Source organism: Cherax quadricarinatus, chromosome 17, assembly GCF_038502225.1.
Source record: "Cherax quadricarinatus isolate ZL_2023a chromosome 17, ASM3850222v1, whole genome shotgun sequence".
NCBI lineage: Eukaryota > Metazoa > Arthropoda > Malacostraca > Decapoda > Parastacidae > Cherax > Cherax quadricarinatus.
This window is the reverse complement of record NC_091308.1, coordinates 22,295,232-22,318,752: the sequence shown is the minus strand read 5'-3', so window position 1 is coordinate 22,318,752 and position 23,521 is coordinate 22,295,232. Positions and strand designations below refer to the sequence as shown.

The 23,521-nt window shown below is 38.9% G+C and overlaps 1 protein-coding gene across 7 annotated transcripts in view; it reads right to left on the bottom strand.

The window, feature by feature from the left end:
* Window positions 1-23,521, bottom strand: part of LOC128686383 (thialysine N-epsilon-acetyltransferase) — a 122,636-nt gene that overhangs the window by 7,335 nt on the left and 91,780 nt on the right. For all 7 annotated transcript variants that reach the window (XM_070085855.1, XM_070085857.1, XM_070085856.1 and 4 more), the window contains 2 exons: window positions 17,769-17,896; window positions 3,498-3,697 (listed from right to left, as the gene is read on the bottom strand). In XM_070085855.1, coding sequence (XP_069941956.1) covers window positions 3,498-3,697; window positions 17,769-17,896 — 328 coding nt within the window. The remainder of the gene's footprint in view (window positions 1-3,497; window positions 3,698-17,768; window positions 17,897-23,521) is intronic.

Below are 23,521 nucleotides of genomic sequence, written 5' to 3'. Positions count from 1 at the left end.
CAAGAACAAGCTTGGGATAAAATATAATACATCTTGGGACTACCATGCAGTCCCAGGCCTTCTTAAAATAGGTTAAAAGATAGCCATGACCAGGTGATGATCAGCAAAAATGCTGCAGATATATTCAGATGGAGATGTGGACAAACAGGGAAACAACCATCCCATATGAAGGGACAGATAATGATGGTTGTTGAAGTACCACATTAGACTCCAATTAACCATAAGCTCCAGCAATTCACAGACGGAGCTGATGAGAGAAACTGGTTGATGATGGGCTGGTTCATGATTTGTGAAAATTATATAAATGTATATAAGTGCCCTAGGTAGTAGGTTGGTAGACAGCAACCGCCCAGGGAGGTACTACCGTCCTGCCAAGTGAGGGTAAAATGGAAGCCTGTAATTGTTTTACATAATGGTAGGATTGCTGGTGTCTTTTTTCTGTCTCATAAACCTGCAACATTTCAGGTACATCTTGCTACTTCTACTGACACTTAGGTCACACTACACATGTATGTACAAGCATATATACACACACACCCTTCTGAGTTTTGTTCTATTTTCTTACTAGTTCCCAGTAGTTAAATTTTTTTACTAAATTTATATAGACAATGAAAGCTCTCTGTATGCTTTCTAGCTCTGCATTCTCGTTTGCCTTTAAGGAAGCTATTAGTATATGCACTAGTATTTCAGCCTGCAAAGAAGAAGTGTTTTGAAGATTATCATCTTCAGCTCAGCATCTCTTGTTTTGAATATTCTAGAATCTAGTTATCCAGCCTGTCATTTTCCTTGTAGTAGTATAGCACCACTGTTGTGATCCTTGAATGTGCGATCTTCTGACATTGTCACTTCCAAATCCCACAGACTGAACTTTCAGTCCACCGAATGATTTGAGATTGTCTTGTACTCAATTTCAGTCTTTATTTCATCCATTCTTCCATAGTGGAACAACTGAAATTCATCCTAATTGTTGTCTGAGGCCCACTAGAAGACTTTATTTGTATCTGCTTAAAGATTTGCTGTGTCCTCAATAGGCACAGAAATTTTGCTATCAACAAAGGATGATACAATGGCATTATTACTTATAATGTTCTTGTCTGTTTCAGATATAAGAATGAGCTTTTCACTGTGGCAACCTCCAACTTCACCATGTCCAGCTGCATGAGTTAGCTGCTAGTGGGGCTGCCTAAAGCAACCCAAATTCACGCCACAAGGTTTAGCCATTAATAGAAATTCTATCTCAGTATTTTTATTGCCTTATTAACACATTGGTCATTTCCCACCAAGGCAGGGTGGCCCAAAAAAGAAAAACTTTCATCATTCACTCCATCACTGTCTTGCCAGAGGCGTGTTTACACCCCTCTTTCAGAGTGCAGGCACCATACTTCCCTTTTCCAGAACTCAAGTCCAGCCTGCCGGTTTCCCTGAATTCCATCATGAATGTTACCTTGCTCACACTCCAACAGTACGTCAAGTCCTAAAAAGCATTTGTCTCCATTCACTCCTATGTAACACATTCACACAGCTTGCTAGAAGTTCAAGCCCCTAGCACACAAAACCTCCTTTCCCTCAAACCTTTCCTAGTCCGACCCCTACCCCGCCTTCCCTCCACTACAAATTTATACACTTGAAGTTATTCTATTTCATTCCATCCTCTCTACATGTCCAAGCCACCTCAATAACCCCTCCTCAGCCCTCTGGATAATAATTTTGGTAATCCCACACCTCCTCCTAATCTCCAAACTACAGATTCTCTACATTATATTCACACCACACATTGCTCTCAGACAAGACCTCTCTACTACCTCCAGCCTTCTCCTTGTTGCAACATTCACCACCCATGCTTTACACCCACATAAGAGCACCAGTATAACTATACTCTCATACATTCTCCTCTTTGCTTCCATGGATAAAGTTCTTTGTCTCCATAGACTCCTCAGTGTACCACTCACCTTTTTCCCCTCATCAATTCTATGATTCACCTCATCTTTCATAGACCCATCTGCTGACACATCCACTCCCAAACAGTATCTGAAAACATTTACCTCCTCCATTCACTCTCCCTCCAATCTGATATCCAATCTCTCATTACCTAATTTTTTGTTATCCTCCCTTATATGAGCCATGGGTATGGTAAATCAAGCCAAAGGATGCTACACACACACTGTAAGGCACAAAAGTGCATCTGTATGACAGTCAGCAAATGTGTTCAGTGCTATGAGTCAATGACCATAAAGTGCCACTATTCAGTGTTGAACCAATAAACTTTGGAGTATCCATGTCAAGTCGACCTGAATCTCACATATGGTGGTCCCTTGAGTTATGATATTAATCTATTTCAGAAGATGTGTCGTACAAACTTAAACTCAAAACCCCAAAATACATGGTTTTATGGTAATTTGTTCCAAGATGCCAGAACACACCCAACCTGCTCTTGGAATCTTTTAGTCATTTAAGAACTCTGGGTTTTTCTGAGTGATACACAAGCATAGGCTACAGCTTGAAATATGCAGAGGCATTAGCACCCAGCAGCAGAGTAAGCCTATCTTTCATAAGCTTATGCCCAGGCAGGATAGAGCAGGGTGAGCAGGGCAGGCAGGCAGGGGAGAGCAGGCAGGGGAGAGCAGGCTGGGGAGAGTAGGCTGGGGAGAGCAGGTAGGGCAGGGCAGGCAGGGCAGGCAGGGCAGGCAGGGCAAGGCAGGCAGGGCAGGGCAGGCAGGCAGGGTAGGGCAGGCAGGTAAAGAATTGTAGACTTAACAATGCCGTTGTCACTGTCTCCCATTGTTCATGTCTGATACACATATGGTCACCCTCCCTCCCTTCCACCACCACCACCCCTCCCACTCACCTCCAACACACCCTCCACCATCACTCCATTTAAGACCTTTTCATCACCCTGTCTTGTCTCTGGGCTGAGGCCCACCCACACCTGCTGACCATTATACACCAACATATCGTATCTCAAATTTTTCATGGCAACTCAAAACTAGATTTCTTTAAGAGGGCAAATCATAATTCAAAATTATTTTAACTCCAGCCCATCATAACCCAAGGGGCCACTGTATATCAAAAGACAGTTAATGCTGTATAGTAATAAGACCTCATGATATCCAGCAGGTTAGAGTGCATTAGATTGGAGTGAGTGGAGGCAAGTGGATTTATATGACTTGATGTGCTGTTGGAGTGTAAGAAAAGTATCATTTATGAAAGGATTCAAGGAAACAAGTTAGCCAGACAGGGAGGTGGGAAGTAGAGTGCCTGCAGTCTAAAGGAGGGGTGAGAATGTTTCAGTACAGAGGGGTATCTGAACTGTGATGTCAGTACACCTGTAAAAAGAAAACAATCGAACAAATGATGGTGAATGTGTTTCCTCTTTTTTTGGGGAGATGGCTAGCATGCTAACAATATACATATTTCTTAAAGAGTTGCCTAAAAGTTTTTCTGTAATGACTACCCTCTTAAAAGTACTCTGGAGAGGAACAGTATTAAAATTCACATACCTGAACCACTTTCCTCCAAAGAGCTGAGCCAATGCCACGACTACGGTGTGTGGGGCTGATGTATAGGTCCTCCATATAGACACCTCTTCCATCCAGAGAATAGGTATAAAAGAACAAGACATAACCCACTAAAGTGTCAGCCTCCTCAGCTACAAATGCCTTGTAAAATGTCATCTCTCCAAATGAATCTTCTTGCAGTGCTGTGTAGAAAAATGCATTTTCTTTATTTCTTTAGGTATCAAGCAAATCAATTTATTAACACAGTACTGTTATTATGTATTATTTGAATTATTATTACCTAAATTCATATATTAACAGTTACTTACTTTAAAATTGTCTGAAACTAATTCTTTTAACTAAGAAATAAGAATAATGAGTAAAAAGGGGCCATCAAAATATGGAAAAATATAAGTGATAATGACAATATGACAAAATGTGATAAAATATGGAAAAACACTACAAGAGAAACTTTGTGCAGCAAAAGTTGCAAAGTGATTATATGTAGATGATGAATGACAAAATAATAACATGTACACCAACACAATTAACCCTTCTCACTGTTTCCTGTTGCTGTTGGTACACAGCAACCACCCAGGGAGGTACTACCGTCCTGCGAAGTGAGTGTGAAACAGAAACCTGTATTTGTTTTACACGATGGTAGGATTGCTGGTGTCTTTTTTTTCTGCAGGATTTCGGGTACATCTGGCTACTTCTACTTACACTTAGGTCACACTACATACACATGTACAAGCATGCATGCATGCATATATATATATATATATATATAAAGGTGAATACAGGAAAGAGTAAGGTTATGAGGATAACAAAAAGATTAGGTGATGAAAGATTGAATATCAGATTGGAGGGAGAGAGTATGGAGGAGGTGAATGTATTCAGATATTTGGGAGTGGACGTGTCAGCGGATGGGTCTATGAAAGATGAGGTGAATCATAGAATTGATGAGGGGAAAAGAGTGAGTGGTGCACTTAGGAGTCTGTGGAGACAAAGAACTTTGTCCTTGGAGGCAAAGAGGGGAATGTATGAGAGTATAGTTTTACCAACGCTCTTATATGGGTGTGAAGCATGGGTGATGAATGTTGCAGCGAGGAGAAGGCTGGAGGCAGTGGAGATGTCATGTCTGAGGGCAATGTGTGGTGTGAATATAATGCAAAGAATTCGTAGTTTGGAAGTTAGGAGGTGCGGGATTACCAAAACTGTTGTCCAGAGGGCTGAGGAAGGGTTGTTGAGGTGGTTCGGACATATAGAGAGAATGGAGCAAAACAGAATAACTTCAAGAGTGTATCAGTCTGTAGTGGAAGGAAGGCGGGGTAGGGGTCGGCCTAGGAAAGGTTGGAGAGAGGGGGTAAAGGAGGTTTTGTGTGCGAGGGGCTTGGACTTCCAGCAGGCATGCGTGAGCGTGTTTGATAGGAGTGAATGGAGACAAATGGTTTTTAATACTTGACGTGCTGTTGGAGTGTGAGCAAAGTAACATTTATGAAGGGGTTCAGGGAAACCGGCTGGCCGGACTTGAGTTCTGGAGATGGGAAGTACAGTGCCTGCACTCTGAAGGAGGGGTGTTAATGTTGTAGTTTAAAAACTGTAGTGTAAAGCACCCTTCTGGCAAGACAGTGATGGAGTGAATGATGGTGAAAGTTTTTCTTTTTCGGGCCACCCTGCCTTGGTGGGAATCAACCAGTGTGATAATAATAATAAAATATATATATAAATATATATATATATATATATTATATATATTATATATATATATATATATATATATATATATATATATATATATATATATATATATATATATATATATATAGTAGTAGGTTGGTAGACAGCAACCACCCAGGGAGGTACTACCGTCCTGCCAAGTGAGTGTAAAACGAAGCCTGTGATTGTTTTACATGATGGTAGGATTGCTGATGTCTTTTGTCTGTCTCATAAATATGCAAGATTACAGGCATGTCTTGCTACTTCTACTTACACTTAGGTCACACTACACATACATGTACACATTTATTTATACACACTCATCTGAGTTTTCTTTGATTTTATCTTAATAGTTCTTGGTCTTATTAATTTTCCTTTTATATCCATGGGGAAGTGGAATAAGAATCTTTCCTCCGTAAGCCATGCGTGTTGTAAAAGTCAACTAAAATGCCGGGAACAATGGGCTAGTAACCCCTTTTCCTGTAAAGATTACTAAAAAGAATAAGAAGAAGAAAATTGTCATAGTGGGAAGTCTGAATGTGCATGGATGTTGTGCAGATGATAAGAAAGAGATGATTGTGGATGTTATGAATGAGAAGAAGCTGGATGTCCTGGCTTTAAGTGAAACAAAGCTGAAGGGGGTGGGAGAGTTTCAGTGGAGAGGAATAAATGGGATTAGGTCAGGGGTTTCAAATAGAGTTAGAGCTAAAGAAGGAGTAGCAATAATGTTGAAGGATAAGCTATGGCAGGAAAAGAGGGACTATAAATGTATTAATTCAAGGATTATGTGGAGTAAAATAAAGATTGGATGTGAAAAGTGGGTTATAATAAGCGTGTATGCACCTGGAGAAGAGAGAAGTGTAGAGGAGAGAGAGAGATTTTGGGAAATGTTGAGTGAATGCGTGGGGAGTTTTGAATCAAGTGTGAGAGTAATGGTGGTTGGGGATTTTAATGCTAAAGTGGGTAAAAATGTTATGGAGGGAGTAGTAGGTAAATTTGGGGTGCCAGGGGTAAATGTAAATGGGGAGCCTTTAATTGAGCTATGTGTAGAAAGAAATTTGGTAATAAGTAATACATATTTTATGAAAAAGAGGATAAATAAATATACAAGGTATGATGTAGCACGTAATGAAAGTAGTTTATTAGATTATGTATTGGTGGATAAAAGGTTGATGGGTAGGCTCCAGGATGTACATGTTTATAGAGGGGCAACTGATATATCGGATCATTATTTAGTTGTAGCTACAGTTAGAGTAAGAGGTAGATGGGAAAAGAGGAAGGTGGCAACAACAAGTAAGAGGGAGGTGAAAGTGTATAAACTAAGGGAGGAGGAAGTTCGGGTGAGATATAAGCGACTATTGGCAGAAAGGTGGGCTAGTGCAAAGATGAGTAGTGGGGGGGTTGAAGAGGGTTGGAATAGTTTTAAAAATGCAGTATTAGAATGTGGGGCAGAAGTTTGTGGTTATAGGAGGGTGGGGGGCAGGAGGAAAGAGGAGTGATTGGTGGAATGATGAAGTAAAGGGTGTGATAAAAGAGAAAAAGGTAGCTTATGAGAGGTTTTTACAAAGCAGAAGTGTTATAAGAAGAGCAGAGTATATGGAGAGTAAAAGAAAGGTAAAGAGAGTGGTGAGAGAGTGCAAAAGGAGAGCAGATGATAGAGTGGGAGAGGCACTGTCAAGAAATTTTAATGAAAATAAGAAAAAAATTTTGGAGTGAGTTAAACAAGTTAAGAAAGCCTAGGGAAAATATGGATTTGTCAGTTAAAAACAGAGTAGGGGAGTTAGTAGATGGGGAGATGGAGGTATTGGGTAGATGGCGAGAATATTTTGAGGAACTTTTAAATGTTAAGGAAGAAACAGAGGCAGTAATTTCATGCACTGGTCAGGGAGGTATACCATCTTTTAGGAGTGAAGAAGAGCAGAATGTAAGTGTGGGGGAGGTACGTGAGGCATTATGTAAAATGAAAGGGGGTAAAGCAGCTGGAACTGATGGGATCATGACAGAAATGTTAAAAGCAGGGGGGGATATAGTGTTGGAGTGGTTGGTACTTTTGTTTAATAAATGTATGAAAGAGGGGAAGGTACCTAGGGATTGGCAGAGAGCATGTATAGTCCCTTTATATAAAGGGAAAGGGGACAAAAGAGACTGTAAAAATTATAGAGGAATAAGCTTACTGAGTATACCAGGAAAAGTGTACGGTAGGGTTATAATTGAAAGAATTAGAGGTAAGACAGAATGTAGGATTGCGGATGAGCAAGGAGGTTTTAGAGTGGGTAGGGGATGTGTAGATCAGGTGTTTACATTGAAGCATATATGTGAACAGTATTTAGATAAAGATAGGGAAGTTTTTATTGCATTTATGGATTTAGAAAAGGCATATGATAGAGTGGATAGAGGAGCAATGTGGCAGATGTTGCAAGTATATGGAATAGGTGGTAAGTTATTAAATGCTGTAAAGAGTTTTTATGAGGATAGTGAGGCTCAGGTTAGGGTGTGTAGAAGAGAGGGAGACTACTTCCCGGTAAAAGTAGGTCTTAGACAGGGATGTGTAATGTCACCATGGTTGTTTAATATATTTATAGATGGGGTTGTAAAGGAAGTAAATGCTAGGGTGTTTGGGAGAGGGGTGGGATTAAATTATGGGGAATCAAATTCAAAATGGGAATTGACACAGTTACTTTTTGCTGATGATACTGTGCTTATGGGAGATTCTAAAGAAAAATTGCAAAGGTTAGTGGATGAGTTTGGGAATGTGTGTAAAGGTAGAAAGTTGAAAGTGAACATAGAAAAGAGTAAGGTGATGAGGGTGTCAAATGATTTAGATAAAGAAAAATTGGATATCAAATTGGGGAGGAGGAGTATGGAAGAAGTGAATGTTTTCAGATACTTGGGAGTTGACGTGTCGGCGGATGGATTTATGAAGGATGAGGTTAATCATAGAATTGATGAGGGAAAAAAGGTGAGTGGTGCGTTGAGGTATATGTGGAGTCAAAAAACGTTATCTATGGAGGCAAAGAAGGGAATGTATGAAAGTATAGTAGTACCAACACTCTTATATGGGTGTGAAGCTTGGGTGGTAAATGCAGCAGCGAGGAGACGGTTGGAGGCAGCGGAGATGTCCTGTTTAAGGGCAATGTGTGGTGTAAATATTATGCAGAAAATTCGGAGTGTGGAAATTAGGAGAAGGTGTGGAGTTAATAAAAGTATTAGTCAGAGGGCAGAAGAGGGGTTGTTGAGGTGGTTTGGTCATTTAGAGAGAATGGATCACAGTAGAATGACATGGAAAGCATATAAATCTATAGGGGAAGGAAGGCGGGGTAGGGGTCGTCCTCGAAAGGGTTGGAGAGAGGGGGTAAAGGAGGTTTTGTGGGTAAGGGGCTTGGACTTCCAGCAAGCGTGCGTGAGCGTGTTAGATAGGAGTGAATGGAGACGAATGGTACTTGGGACCTGACGATCTGTTGGAGTGTGAGCAGGGTAATATTTAGTGAAGGGATTCAGGGAAACCGGTTATTTTCATATAGTCGGACTTGAGTCCTGGAAATGGGAAGTACAATGCCTGCACTTTAAAGGAGGGGTTTGGGATATTGGCAGTTTGGAGGGATATGTTGTGTATCTTTATATGTTTATGCTTCTAGACTGTTGTATTCTGAGCACCTCTGCAAAAACAGTGATAATGTGCGAGTGTGGTGAAAGTGTTGAATGATGATGAAAGTATTTTCTTTTTGGGGATTTTCTTTCTTTTTTGGGTCACCCTGCCTCGGTGGGAGACGGCCGACTTGTTGAAAAAAAAAAAAAAAAAATATATATATATATATATATATATATATATATATATATATATATATATATATATATATATATAAATATATATATATATATATATATATATATATATATATACACACCTCTCTGGGTTGTCTTCTTCTATTTTCTTACTAGCTCTTGTTTTTGTTTATTTCCTCTTATCTCCATGGGAAAGTGGAAAAAATTCTTCCTCCGTAAGACATGCATGTCGTAAGAGGTGACTAAAATGCCAGAAGCAAGGGGCTAGTAACCCCTTCTCCTGTATACATTACTAACTTCAAAAAGAGGAACTTTTGTTTTTCTTTTTAGGTCACCTTGCCTCGGTGGGATATGGCTGGTTTGTTGAAAAAAAAAAAAATCTACAGCACTGACACCAGAGTCATTCATGTAGATCTATGCCTTAATCACAGCACCCTGAAATATGGGTGTAAAGCATGGGTAGTGAATGTTGCAACAAGGAGAAGGCTGGAAACAGTGGAGATGTGTCTGAGAGCAATGTGCAGTGTGAATATAATACAGAGAATCCGTAGCTTGGAGATTAGAAGGAGGTGCAGGGTTTCTAAAAGTATTATCCAGAGGACTGAGGAGGGGTTGTTGAGGTGGTATAGACATTCAGAGGATGGAACAAAACAGAATGACTTGGAGGGTGTATAAATCTAAAATGGAAGGAAGGCAGGGTAGGGGTTGTCCTAGGAAAAGTTGGAGAAAAAGGGTAAAGGAGATTTTGTGTGTGAGAGGCTTGGACTTCCAGCAAGCATGCATGAACATATTAGTTAGGAGAGAATGGAGGTAAATGGCTTCTGACTTGACATGCTGTTGGAGTGTGAGCAAAGTAACATTTATGAAAGCATTCAAGGAAATCAGTTAGCCAGACTTGAGTTCTGGAGGTGGGTGGTACAGTGCACTCTAAAGGAGGGGTGTTGATATATGGCAGTTTTTTTAACTTAAGTGTAGGTGTGCCTCTAGCAAGACAGTGATGGAGTGAATGATGATGAAAGTGTTTCTTCTTTCATGGGTCACCCTGCATCAGTGAGAAATGGCCAATGTGTTAATAAAAATTAGTTATAAAACATAAATAGAATCTTATTTATGATTCTCATTAACTTGGTTATTTCTAATTATTTTTCATGAGATACTTAAGATTATTGTGGCTCAGACAAAGAATTGTTACCAGTGGACATTGGTTAATACAGCTGTTTCAGTGAAATCTCAGCTCTGACAATGCAAATACACTACTTTTGCAGATTACTAATGCCACATGCTCATAAAAACATTATACATTATCCCTATGTTTCAAGTGCTAAAACACCTTGAAACACATCTAATATCATAAGAAACTAGTGTGCATAGTGTTAGGCATTAAAAAAATTTAAAACAGTCATAACTTTAGGTATCAATAAATTGTAAAACCTAAAAACAGCTATGTGCATTTATGCCAATGAATTTTCATTTTTTGCCCACTTCTGCACACCATAAACTTGTAAGTTTTCTTATGTCATTTTTCTTTTCAACACTTTATCTAGAAAAGTAGACTCTTTCCAAATTGAAAAATTTCTTTATCAAACTTTTACCACACACACAGGGGAATTAAAAATACAGTACCAGCCATAGTTAACGGGTTAAAAACATTTAGTACTCATTCAGTGAAACCTTGATTTAATGGAATAGTAGAGAGGAGAAGATGTCTGGTAATACTGATTGTCTAGTAAATCCTAATATGGGATTTTTTGCAGTGATTGTGACAATAAGATATAATTCTGTAACCAACATATGTGGTTCATAATTTCTAAAATAAATTTACAAAGCAGATTTTATCCATTACAGTAAAACACCTGTATCCATGGGGGATATGTTCCAAGGACCTGCTCTAGATACCGAAACCATGGAGAGTAGCAAACCATATACAGTGGACCCCCGCATAACGATGGCATCACATAGCGATTATTTCGCATACCGCTTACTTTAATTGCAAAAATTTTGCCTCACATACCGCTTAAAAACCCGCTTACCGATTTTCGTCCGAGACGCGTCCAATGTGCGGCCTGAGCCACGCTCACATGTTCCGCCGGTGGCATTGTTTACCAGCCAGCCTCCGCGGTAACATCCAAGCATACAATCGGAATATTTCGTATTATTACAGTGTTTTCGGTGCTTTTTCTGGAAAATACGTGACCATGGGCCCCAAGAAAGCTTCTAGTGCCAACCCTACAGCAATAAGGGTGAGAATTACAATAGAGATGAAGAAAAAGATCATTGATAAGTATGAAAGTGGAGTGCATGTCTCCGAGCTGGCCAGGTTGTATAATAAACCCCAATCAACCATCGCTACTATTGGTGGTACAGCTGCTGCTGCTGCTGCACTGTCAGCTGCTGCTGCTGCTGCACTGTCAGCTGCTGCTGCTGCTGTAGCACCGTTGTTGGTGTGGCTTATTGAGAATACCAAGAAACAATTAACCCCAGAGGATTTGCCACCCAGGATAACCCAAAAAAGTCAGTGTCATCGAAGACTGTCTAACTTATTTCCATTGGAGTCCTTAATCTTGTCTCCCAGGATGCAACCCACACAAGTCGACTAACACCCAGGTGAACAGGGAAAAATGCCTGGAACTAGTGCTCATATTGGTGAATTTAAAGCCAGCAAAGGTTGGTTTGAGAGATTTAAGAATCGTAGTGGCATACACAGTGTGATAAGGCCTGTTCTGGAAGAAAATGCCAAACAGGACCTACAGTACTCAGGAGGAAAAGGCACTCCCAGGACACAGTGTCTCATCAGTCATTGCTGCATCTTCAATAAAGGTAAGTGTCATTTATTCTTCATTTAGTAGACTAGTACATGCACAATATATACTGTGCATGTACTACTCTACTATTGTGCATGTATCCTTCTCTTTGTGTGTGGGAAAATGTATATTTCATGTGGTAAAATTTTTTTTTTCATACTTTTGGGTGTCTTGCACGGATTAATTTTATTTCCATTATTTCTTATGGGGAAAATTCATTCACATAACGATTATTTCGCATAACAATTACCCCTCTTGCACGGATTAAAATCGTTAACCGGGGGTCCACTGTATACATATATGAATATATATATTTTTTTTAACATGTCAACCGTCTCCCACCGAGGCAGGGTGACCCAAAAAGAAAGAAAATCCCCCAAAAGAAAATACTTTCATCGTCATTCAACACTTTTGCCTCACTCACACACAATCACTGTTTTTGCAGAGGCGCTCATAATACAACAGTTTAGAAGCATATACGTATAAAGATACACAACATCTCCCTCCAAACCGCCAATATCCCAAACCCCTCCTATAAAGTGCAGGCATTGTACTTCCCATTTCCAGGGCTCAAGTCCGGCTATATAAAAATAACCGGTTTCCCTGAATCCCTTCACTAAATATTACCCTGCTCACACTCCAACAGTTTGTCAGGTCCCAAATACCATTTGTCTCCACTCGCTCCTATCTAACATGCTCACGCACGCTTGCTGGAAGTCCAAGCCCCTCGCCCACAAAACCTCCTTTACCCCCTCCCTCCAACCTTTTCGAGGACGACCCCTACCCTGCCTTCCTTCCCCTACAGATTTATATGCTCTCCATGTCATTCTACTTTGATCCATTCTCTCTGAATGACCAAACCACCTCAACAACCCCTCTTCAGCCCTCTGACTAATACTTTTAGTAGCTCCACACCTTCTCCTAATTTCCACACTTCGAATTTTCTGCATAATATTTATACCACACATTGCCCTTAGACAGGACATCTCCACTGCCTCCAACCATCTCCTCACTGCAACATTTACAACCCAAGCTTCACACCCATATAAAAGTGTTGGTACCACTATACTTTCATACATTCCCTTCTTTGCCTCTATTGAAAACGTTTTTTTGTCTGCAAATATACCTCAACGCACCACTCACCTTTTTTTCTTCATCAATTCTACGATTAACCTTATCCTTCATAAATCCATCAGCTGACACATCAACTCCCAAATATCTGAAAAAATTCACTTCTTCCATACTCCTTCTCTCCAATTTGATATCCAATTTTTCTTTATCTAAATCATTTGATACCCTTATCACCTTACTCTTCCTATGTTCACTTTCAACTTTCTACCTTTACACACTCTCCCAAACTCGTCCACTTACCTTTGCAATTTTTCTTTAGAATCTTCCATAAGCACAGTATCATCAGTAACAAGTAACTATGTCAATTCCCATTTTGTATTTGATTCCCATAATTTAATCCCACCCCTCTCCCAAACATCCTAACATTTACTTCTTTTACAACCCCATCTATAAATATATTAAACAACCATGGTGACATCACACATCCCTGTCTAAGACCTATGTTTACCAGAAAGTAGTCTCCCTCTCTTCTACACACCCTAACCTGAGCCTTACTATCCTCATAAAAACTTTTTACAGCACTTAGTAACTTACCACCTATTTCATATACAGTAGACCCTTGGCAATCGATATTAATCCATTCCAGAGAGCTCATCGTTAGACGAAATTATCGTTAGCCAAATTAATTTTCCCCATAAGAAATAATGGAAATCCAATTATCTGTTCCAGACAGCCAAATGTATTAAAAAAATAATTTTTTTTTTCTCATGAAATATACATTTCCCTACAAAGAAAACAATGAGACATGCACAATAACTATATAAATAAATGTTAAAATGACACTTACCTTTATTGAAGGTATTTTCAGAGTGATACATGAGTAAAGGCTTCACTTTGCAATCCCCACTAGCATTACAACAAAACATGAAAGTTAGCCTGTCTTTCACAGGCTTGTGTCCTGGGAGTGCTTTTTCCTCCTGAGTAATGTAGGTCCTATTTGGCATATTCTTCCAGAACAGGCCTTATCACACTGTGTATGCCACTACAATTCTTAAATCTCTCGAACCAACCTCTGCTGGCCTTAAATTCACCAATATGAGCACTAGTTCCAGGCATTTTTTCCTGTTCACCTGGGTGTTAGTCGACTGGTGTGGGTTGCATCCTGGGGGACAAGATTAAGGACCCCAATGGAAATAAGTTAGACAGTCCTTGATGACTCACTGACTTTCTTGGGTTATCCTAGGTGGCTAACCCTCTGGGGTTAATTGTTTCTTGGTAATTGTTTCTCGGTAATTGTTTCTCGTTAAGCCACACCAACAACAGTCTCTCCACATCAAGTAGTACAGCTGACAGTGGTGCAGCAGCAGCTGACCGTGGTACAGCAGCAGCAGCAGCTGACCATGGTACAGCAGCAGCAGCTGACTGTGGTACAGCAGCAGCTGACTGTGGTACAGCAGCAGCAGCAGCAGCAGCTGACCTTGGTACAACAGCAGCAGCAGCTGACCGTGGTATAGCAGCAGCAACAGCTGACCGTGGTACAGCAGCAGCTGACGATGGTACAGCAGCAGCTGTCGATGGTGCAGCAACAGCTGACCATGGTACGATAGTATTTCTCACATTTTTACCATGAGGTTGGCACTAGAAGCTTTCTTTGGGCCCATGGTGGCTTATTTAGCAGTTACAAGCACTAAAAACAATGGAATAATACAAAATGTATCGAATGTATGCATGGAACCGGCCACCCTGGCTTGTAAACAATGATAGTAGAGCAGCTGAGGCTGGACGGACAGGTTCGGGACAAATCACGTTCGTCGAGTTTTTCATCATTGGCCGGGCCAAAATTTTTACGCTCAAACACTTCGTTGGGTGTATTTATAGTTAGACGATGCTTTCATTAGCCAAGGGTCCACTGTGCTTGCAACATCTGCCACATTGCTCCCCTATCTGCTCTATCATATGCCTTTTCTAAATCCATAAATGCAACGAAAACTTCCCTACCTTTAAATACTGTTCACATATATGGCTCAATGTAAACACTTGATCTACACATCCCCTACCCACTCTAAAGCCTCCTTGCTCATCTGCAAACCTACTCTCTGTCTTACCTCTTAATTTTTTTTTTTTTTAACAAGTCGGCCGTCTCCCACCGAGGCAGGGTGACCCAAAAAAGAAAGAAAATCCCCAAAAAGAAAATGCTTTCATCATCATTCAACACTTTCACCACACTCACACATAATCACTGTTTTTGCAGAGGTGCTCAGAATACAACAGTTTAGAAGCATATACGTATAAAGATACACAACATATCCCTCCAAGCTGCCAATATTCCAAACGCCTCCTTTAAAGTGCAGGCATTGTACTTCCCATTTTCAGGACTCTAATTATTTCAATAATAACCCTACCGTACACTTTTCTTGTTATACTCAGAAAACTAATTCCTCTATATTTTTTACAATCTCTTTTGACCCCCCTTCCTTTATATAAAGGAACTATACATGCTCTCTGCCAATCCCTAGTTACCTTCCCCTCTTTCATACAGTTAAACAAAAATACCAACCACTCCAACACTATATCCCCCCCTGCTTTTAACATTTCTGTCATGATCCCGTCAGTTCCAGCTGCTTTACCCCCTTTCATTCTACGTAATGCCTCACGTACCTCCCCCATACTTACATCCTGCTTTTCTTCACTCCTAATAGATGGTATACTTCCCTAGCCAATGCATGAAATTACCGCCACCCTTTCTTCATCGACATTTAAAAGTTCCTTAAAATATTCCCACCATCTGCCCAATACCTCCGGCTCCCCATCTAACTCCCCTACTCTGTTTTTAACTGACAAATCCATTCGTTCCCTAGGCTTTCTTAACTTGTTTAACTCCAAAATTTTTTCTTATTTTCACTAAAATTTCTTGACAGTGCCTCTCCCACTCTATCATCTGCTCTCCTTTTATACTTTCTCACCACTCTCTTCACCTTTCATTTACTCGCCATATACTCTGCTCCTCTTATAACACTTCTGCTTTGTAAAAACCTCTCATAAGCTACCTTTTTCTCTTTTATCACACTTTACTTCATCATTCCACCAATCACTCCTCTTTCTTCCTGCACCCACCCTCCTATAACCACAAACTTCTGCCCCACATTCTAATACTGCATTTTTAAAAATATTCCAACCCTCTTCAACCCCCCCACTACTCATACTTGCACCAGCCCACCTTTCTGCCAATAGTTGCTTGTATCTCACCCAAACTTCCTCCTACTACCTTAGTTTATACACTTTCACCTCTCTCTTACTTGGGTTAGCCGGACTTGAGCCCGGGAAATGGGAAGTACAATGATACCCCGAGTTTTGTACAGCTCCCAACTCGAACAATTATGTAAGTGTATTATTGTAAATGCTTTTGTAAGCGTATTTTTGGGGGTCTGAAATGGACTATTCTAATTTACATTATTCCTCATGGGAACAAATTTGTTCGGTAACAGCACCCAAACAGCTTTCTGGAATGAATTATGGCTGAAACTCCGGTACCACTGTACAATGCCTGCACTTTAACCCTTTCAGGGTTTCCAACATACTAGTATGTCTTACGCACCAGGGTTATTGACGTACTAGTACGTGTAAATTCTAGCGCCTTCAAATCTAGAGAGACAGCTGGTAGGACTACACACGAAAGAATGGGTCTATGTGGTCAGTGTGCACAGTATAAAAAAATCCTGCAGCACACAGTGCATAATGAGAAAAAAAAAAACTCCGACCATACGTTTTTGCTTTAAAACAGCGACTTTGCAGTGTATTTTTGTATGGTATTTATGGTTGTATTCTAGTTTTCCTGGTCTCATTTTATAGAATGGAAGACATATTACAGAAATTGAGATGATTTTGATTGGTTTTACAATGAAAAGTACCTTGAAATTGAGCTCAAAGTAGCAGAAATGTTTGATTTTTGCCAAAGTTCAAAAGCAAACAAATCATGCCACGCGTCCAATACACGTCAACTGGTGAGTCTAATATACTTTCACAAGTGCGCTGATATTATTTATACCATTTCTACACTAATACAGTAGTCTGCATAACAGTAAATCTTCTATTTTTTTGTGAGAATAAAAATTCAAAGTGGAAAGCAAAAGAAATGTAAGAGGGCCCTGGAGACGTGACAATGAACAGAGAAAATGTTATTTTAGTGCCAGAAATGTCTGTCTTGTTTATTCTGGACCTTACTTGGAAATTGGTGTCCTTTGAAATTTGTGTGAAATTGGCAAAATTGCCAATTTCTGACCACTTTATTGGATAGTTGAAATCAGTAAATGGGTGGTTTCTTGTACTCATTCGATAGAAAAAATGGAGTTCAAACAAAATAGCAAAATAGTTATGATTTTTGCCGACTAGTTCACTGGAATTGGCCAAAAATAGGGCTCAAAGTGGGCGAAATCACCGATGCGTAAACATTGTCTAGACCGCTAACTTTGCGAGAGCATAATTCTGTAAGTTTTCCATCAAATTTCATACTTTTGGTGTCATTATGCTCGGGAAAAGATTCTCAATCATTTCATAAGATTTTTTTTTTTTCCAAAAATTTCCCACCCTGAGAACAAGTTTAGGAGAGGGCCTCTTGACCCTGAAAGGGTTAAAGGAGGGATTTGGGATATTGACAGTTTGGAGGGACTTCTAAACTGTTGTATTTGAGCGCCTCTGCAAAGACAGTGATTATGTGTGAGGTGAAAGTGTTGAATGATGATGAAAGTATTTTCTTTTTTGGGATTTTCTTTCTTTTTGGGTCACCCTGCCTCGGTGGGAGATGGCTGACTTGTTGAAAAAAAAAAAATCCATTAAATCAAGATTTTGCTGCATATCAATTTTGTGGAACAAATGTATCAGGGATGGCACAGTTAGGAAGTACTTTTGGCATCAATCTGTGGCCCTTCAGGCATTTTCTCATAATCTGCTAAGTCTTGAATGAGTTTTCTAATGCCACTGCAGTCCTTCCTTTTTGCTTCTCTGATATTTACTCCATCAGTGTTCTTAGACCTAAAAGAATTAAAAAATATATATTAATAAAGACATATTGAAACCATATAAGGTATAATTACACACATAAAACTTTTAAAAAGGACAGTAAAGTTATCAATTTACTGCACTGTTTGCAACTAAACAATGTATGATAATACTGTGGTACCTCGGGATATGAACAGCTCAAAACTTGAACAATTATCTAAGTGTATTTATGTAAGTGCTTTTGTAAGTGTATTTTTGGGGGTCTGAAACGGATTAATCTAATTTACATTATTCCTTATGGGAACAAATTCATTTGGTATCAGCACTTGAACAGCCTTCTGGAACAAATTAAGTTTGTATCCCAAGGTACCACTATATACAATTTTGATGGATGAAAAACTGCTTTCTGTAGAGAGTGAACCATATCAGAAATACTCTAGATAACTGCCTGCATAACCTTTATACTACCAGTATGAAAAATTTAAAATCACTTTTCCACTGTGCTGATCCTATACACAAGCATACTAGGGTTCCCTCTAGCCTTTCTCTAGATGCTGCTCAGGACTGTGCTTCCATCTGGTAAAGCCTGGAGAGAAAAATTGAAAAAGGAGAGGTGGTGGTTCTGTGGTTTATAGAACCATCCACAGATAGTTTTTATCTTACAAAACTGTATACTGTATATACTACATGAGCAATTTAATAAACAAAATGGATATCTAAACACATAGGGATGAGCCAAGGATCTATTACACTGTACAGGCCCTGAGCAAAGTCTTGCATTCTGAGTTTGGGGATATCAATGGGTAGGTGTATTTGTTTCTTGTATTGTGTCTGTGTTCTGTTGCAGTTCTCTAAAATGTTGTAACACTGGGTTAATATTAATCAGTTGCCTGTAAGATAATTTCTGATATGAGATTCAGTACAAAGAATTTCTTTTAGCTAAGTTTCTCTCTACTGTTGAGCAGAAGCTGTTAATTGTTTAGTTTCAGCTGTTAAAAATTATTATTTGGATGACCACTGAATTTTAAACTAGTTTACTCAGATCCTTTTTTTATACCCACGTTTGTTTCATAGATCTGTCTGTGTAATAGCTGTTTAGATTTCTTAATCAGATTCAAAAGTGTTGAGGAATACCTTTAATTAGTTTCTTTGAAACTATTCCTACCCTAAGCATTTATTTTCTGTTTGTTATTGGATTTACCAAGTAGGCTTATTTGTCAGCCATTGATTGCATAATCTTTTCTTGTTGTGAATTACTTGTGATTTACTATGCATTACACTTTAGAAGATGTTGATCCTGTATTACTGTTTTGAGTGTTGGTTAGTTCTCTTTCCCAATTAATGTCTATTATTCCATACCACTTCATTCTAGCTTGAATATGATTTGTTTTTTCAAAATAGCAATTTGGTAATATTCAGGATCAGAAAAATTTAAAAGCAGTCAAATGACTTGTCAGGAATTAAGTCTGCTTTATGTGAAGCTATTATATTTGTCTAAATCTAGTCTAATCAGGAAATAAATGCCTCAGCAATTCTGGTGAGACTGGTAAATGAGGGTAAAGTAATAGAAAGCAAGAGTAGATTTTGTACAGGAAGTTTGTGACCTGAGGGCTGCCTCTTTGACTGGGGGTAATATATACTAAAATCTGTAATTATTAGTTCATTGTTAATAATTAGTTCTTGTATATTGCCACTTAACTCTTTGACTGTTTCGGTTGTATTTATAGGTCTTATGAGCCAGGGTTTTTAACCCTTCATTCTATGTCGCCAAATATTCAAAAAAAAAAAAATTATTTTTTCTTATGAAAATGTTAAGATTATTTTTCTGAGTGTTTTAGTCCAAAAAAAAAATTTTTGCCATCGGTACTTACCGAGATATAGAGCCGTGAAGTTTGCAGAAAATGAGCCGCGTATGGCAACAGCGGCGACTGCGGCTCACCTGGTAAACTTTAGTTTACTTGTATTTGAAGGTTTGTTGTTTTTTTCACTATTTTATTTTTTCACATAACTTATGTGGCCTATGAGACCAAAGTAAGGTGCAATGTATATATATACACTCGTTGTATACAACACAATAAGCACACAAACAGAATTATCAATATATTGTTAACAAAACTTGTTTACAAAAACAAACAAACAAACAAACTACTACTACTACTACTACTACTACTACTACTACTACTACTACTACTTCTTCTTCTTCTTCTTCTTCTTCTTCTTCTTCTTCTTCTTCTTCTTCTTCTTCTTCTTTTTTTTCTTCTTTTTCTTCTTTTTCTTCTTTTTCTTCTTTTTCTTCTTTTTCTTCTTCTTCTTCTTCTTCTTCTTCTTCTTTTTCTTCTTCTTCTTCTTCTTCTTCTTCTTCTTCTTCTTCTTCTTCTTTTTCTTCTTCTTTTTCTTCTTCTTCTTCTTTTTCTTCTTCTTTTTCTTCTTCTTTTTCTTCTTCTTCTTCTTTTTCTTCTTCTTCTTCTTCTTCTTCTTCTTCTTCTTCTTCTTTTTCTTCTTCTTTTTCTTCTTCTTTTTCTTCTTCTTCTTCTTTTTCTTCTTCTTCTTCTTCTTCTTCTTCTTCTTCTTCTTCTTCTTCTTCTTCTTCTTCTTCTTCTTCTCCTCCTTCTCCTCCTACTTCTCCTCCTACTTCTCCTCCTTCTTCTCCTCCTTCTTCTCCTACTTCTTCTCCTCCTTCTTCTCCTCCTCCTTCACCTCCTACTTCTCCTCCTCCTTCTCCTCCTCCTTCTCCTCCTCCTTCTCCTCCTCCTTCTCCTCCTCCTTCTCCTCCTTCTCCTCCTTCTTCTCCTCCTTCTTCTCCTCCTTCTTCTCCTCCTTCTTCTCCTCCTTCTTCTCCTCCTTCTTCTCCTCCTTCTTCTCCTCCTTCTTCTCCTCCTTCTTCTCCTCCTTCTTCTCCTCCTTCTTCTCCTCCTTCTTCTCCTCCTTCTTCTCCTTCTTCTTCTCCTTCTTCTTCTCCTTCTTCTCCTTCTTCTTCTCCTTCTTCTTCTCCTCCTTCTCCTCCTTCTTCTTCTCCTTCTTCTCCTCCTTCTTCTCCTCCTTCTTCTCCTCCTTCTTCTCCTCCTTCTTCTCCTCCTTCTTCTCCTCCTTCTTCTCCTCCTTCTTCTCCTTCTTCTTCTCCTTCTTCTCCTTCTTCTTCTCCTTCTTCTTCTCCTTCTTCTCCTCCTTCTCCTCCTTCTTCTCCTTCTTCTCCTCCTTCTTCTCCTCCTTCTCCTCCTCCTTGTCTTGTGTGCGAGTGTGTGGCTTATAATTGTTTTGAGTCAGAAGTCGGCAGCTGTCAAAGTGACATATTGTCTCATTAGTCACTACCCCTACCCCTGTCAAAACAATGGGGTCGGATGCTGCTTCCCCTCCTCCATTCTATCTAATTATCTTTCTCCCTCATTCTATATCTTTCAATCTGTCTCTCTTCTGTCTGCCTATCTCTGTCTCACAGGTACACATAAATACAAGTATACATAGTGTAAATTACCTAGGATAACCCAAGAAATCCAGACAAAGTGCTATACTCTGCTTGAAGATGTGAGTAAACGTGATGACACAGTCTTGTGGCTCTCTCTGAGACAGAGAGCTAGATGGACAGACAGGGAGCTTGACAGACAGACAAATAGACAGACAGAAATGTTTGTGTACCAGCAAAAAACAGTCCAAAGAGATCGATGTTCAAATTCGTAGTGCTACAAAAGTAGATCTACTTTTTTTTACATATTTTCAAATATAACAAAAAAAAAAATGTAGATAAAAGTTTTTTACACGTTTTCAAATGTAAAACAAAAAAAGATCTACATTTTTTTACATACTTTCAGATGTTGAAAAAACGTATATATACGTTTGGACCATTTAAGGGTTAATGTATTTATCTCCAAAATTATACGGCTTCAAATCAAGCGGGAGAAAGCTGGTAGGCCGACATGTGAGAGAATGGGTCTGTGTGGTCAGTGTGTGCAGTAAAAAAAAAAATCCTGCAGCACGCAGTACATAATGAGGAAAAAAAACTCTGACCATGTTTTTGGATTAAAACGCCAACTTTGGGGTGTATTTTTGTATAGTATTTATGGTTGTATTCTCATTTTCTTGGTCTCATTTGATAGAATGGAAGACATATTACAGAAATAGAGATGATTTTTGATTGGTTTCACAATGAAAAGGACCTTGAAATTGAGCTCAAAGTAGTGGAAATGTTTGATTTTTGCCGATGTTCGAGTAAACAAATAACATCATTGTCCAATAAGTGTCCAATTAGCCATTCTAATACACAGTCATGAATGGATTGACATTATTTATACAATTATTACAATAATGCATTAGTCTGCATAATAGTACATCTTCTATTTTTTGTGTGAATAAAAATTCAAAATAGAAAGCAAGAGTAATATAAGAGAGGCCTGGAGACATGACTGATGAACAGAGAAAATGTTATTTCAATGCCAGGAATGTCTGCATTGTTCATTCTAGACCCTATTTTGAAATTGGCATCATTTTTAATTTGCATGAAATTGGCCAAATTGCCAAATTCTGATTACTTTATTGGGTAGTTGAGATTGGTAAATGGGCAGTTTCTTGTACTCAATCAATAGAATAAATGGAGTTCTAAAGAAATAGCTATGAGTTTGGTCGATTGGAACAATGGAATTGGCCGAAAATAGGGCTCAAAGTGGGCAAAATCACTGATGCGTAAACATAGCTGAGATCACTAACTTCGCGAGAGCGTAATATCATATAAGTTTTTCATCAAATTTTGTACTCTTGGTGTCATTAACATCGGGAAAAGATTCTCTATCATTTCATAAGAAAACTTTTTTTTTTCGAAAATTTTGCAATAGAGAGAGACACTTTAGGATTTGGGGTTGCGACAGTCAAAGGGTTAAAGTTGAAATACAGTGGACCCCCGGTTAACGATATTTTTTCATTCCAGAAGTATGTTCAGGTGCCAGTACTGACTGAATTTGTTCCCATAAGGAATATTGTGAAGTAGATTAGTCCATTTCAGACCCCCAAACATACACGTACAAACGCACTTACATAAATACACTTACATAATTGGTCGCATTGGGAGGTGATCGTTAAGCGGGGGTCCACTGTATTTAGCTCCTCACCAAGTGGACACCTCCTGCTTCAGGGATAGGAAGTTACAGATGTGATATAAGATTCAAGTAAATACAAAGTTTTCCCACGATAATGCCAGGAAATGAAATACTAAGAAATTTGTAAATAAACTGGGCAAACCTACAAGACATTTCTGTAGTGAAAATTATTAATTAATGATAGTACTCTCAAGTTTTCTTTCTATATTCTAAATTTTACTAAAAATGTTAATGATAATGATAATGATAAATTTATTTCAGCATGATACAATGTTTGTACAAAGGAGAATGACATTTGGGTGTACATGCCAAAAACCCCTTTATATGAAGAGCATTTCAGTCAATCTTAAGATTAACCCTTTGAGGGTCGACAGGCCCTCTCCGAAACTCGTTCTCAGGGTCGGCCAAATTTAAAAAAAAAAAAAATTATTTTCTCTTATGAAAAGATAGAGAATCTTTTCCCGATCATAAAGACACCAAAAGTTTGAAATTTGATAGAAAACTTACGGAATTATGCTCTCGCAAAGTTAGCGGTCTCGGCGATGTTTACGCATCGGCGATTTTGCCCACTTTG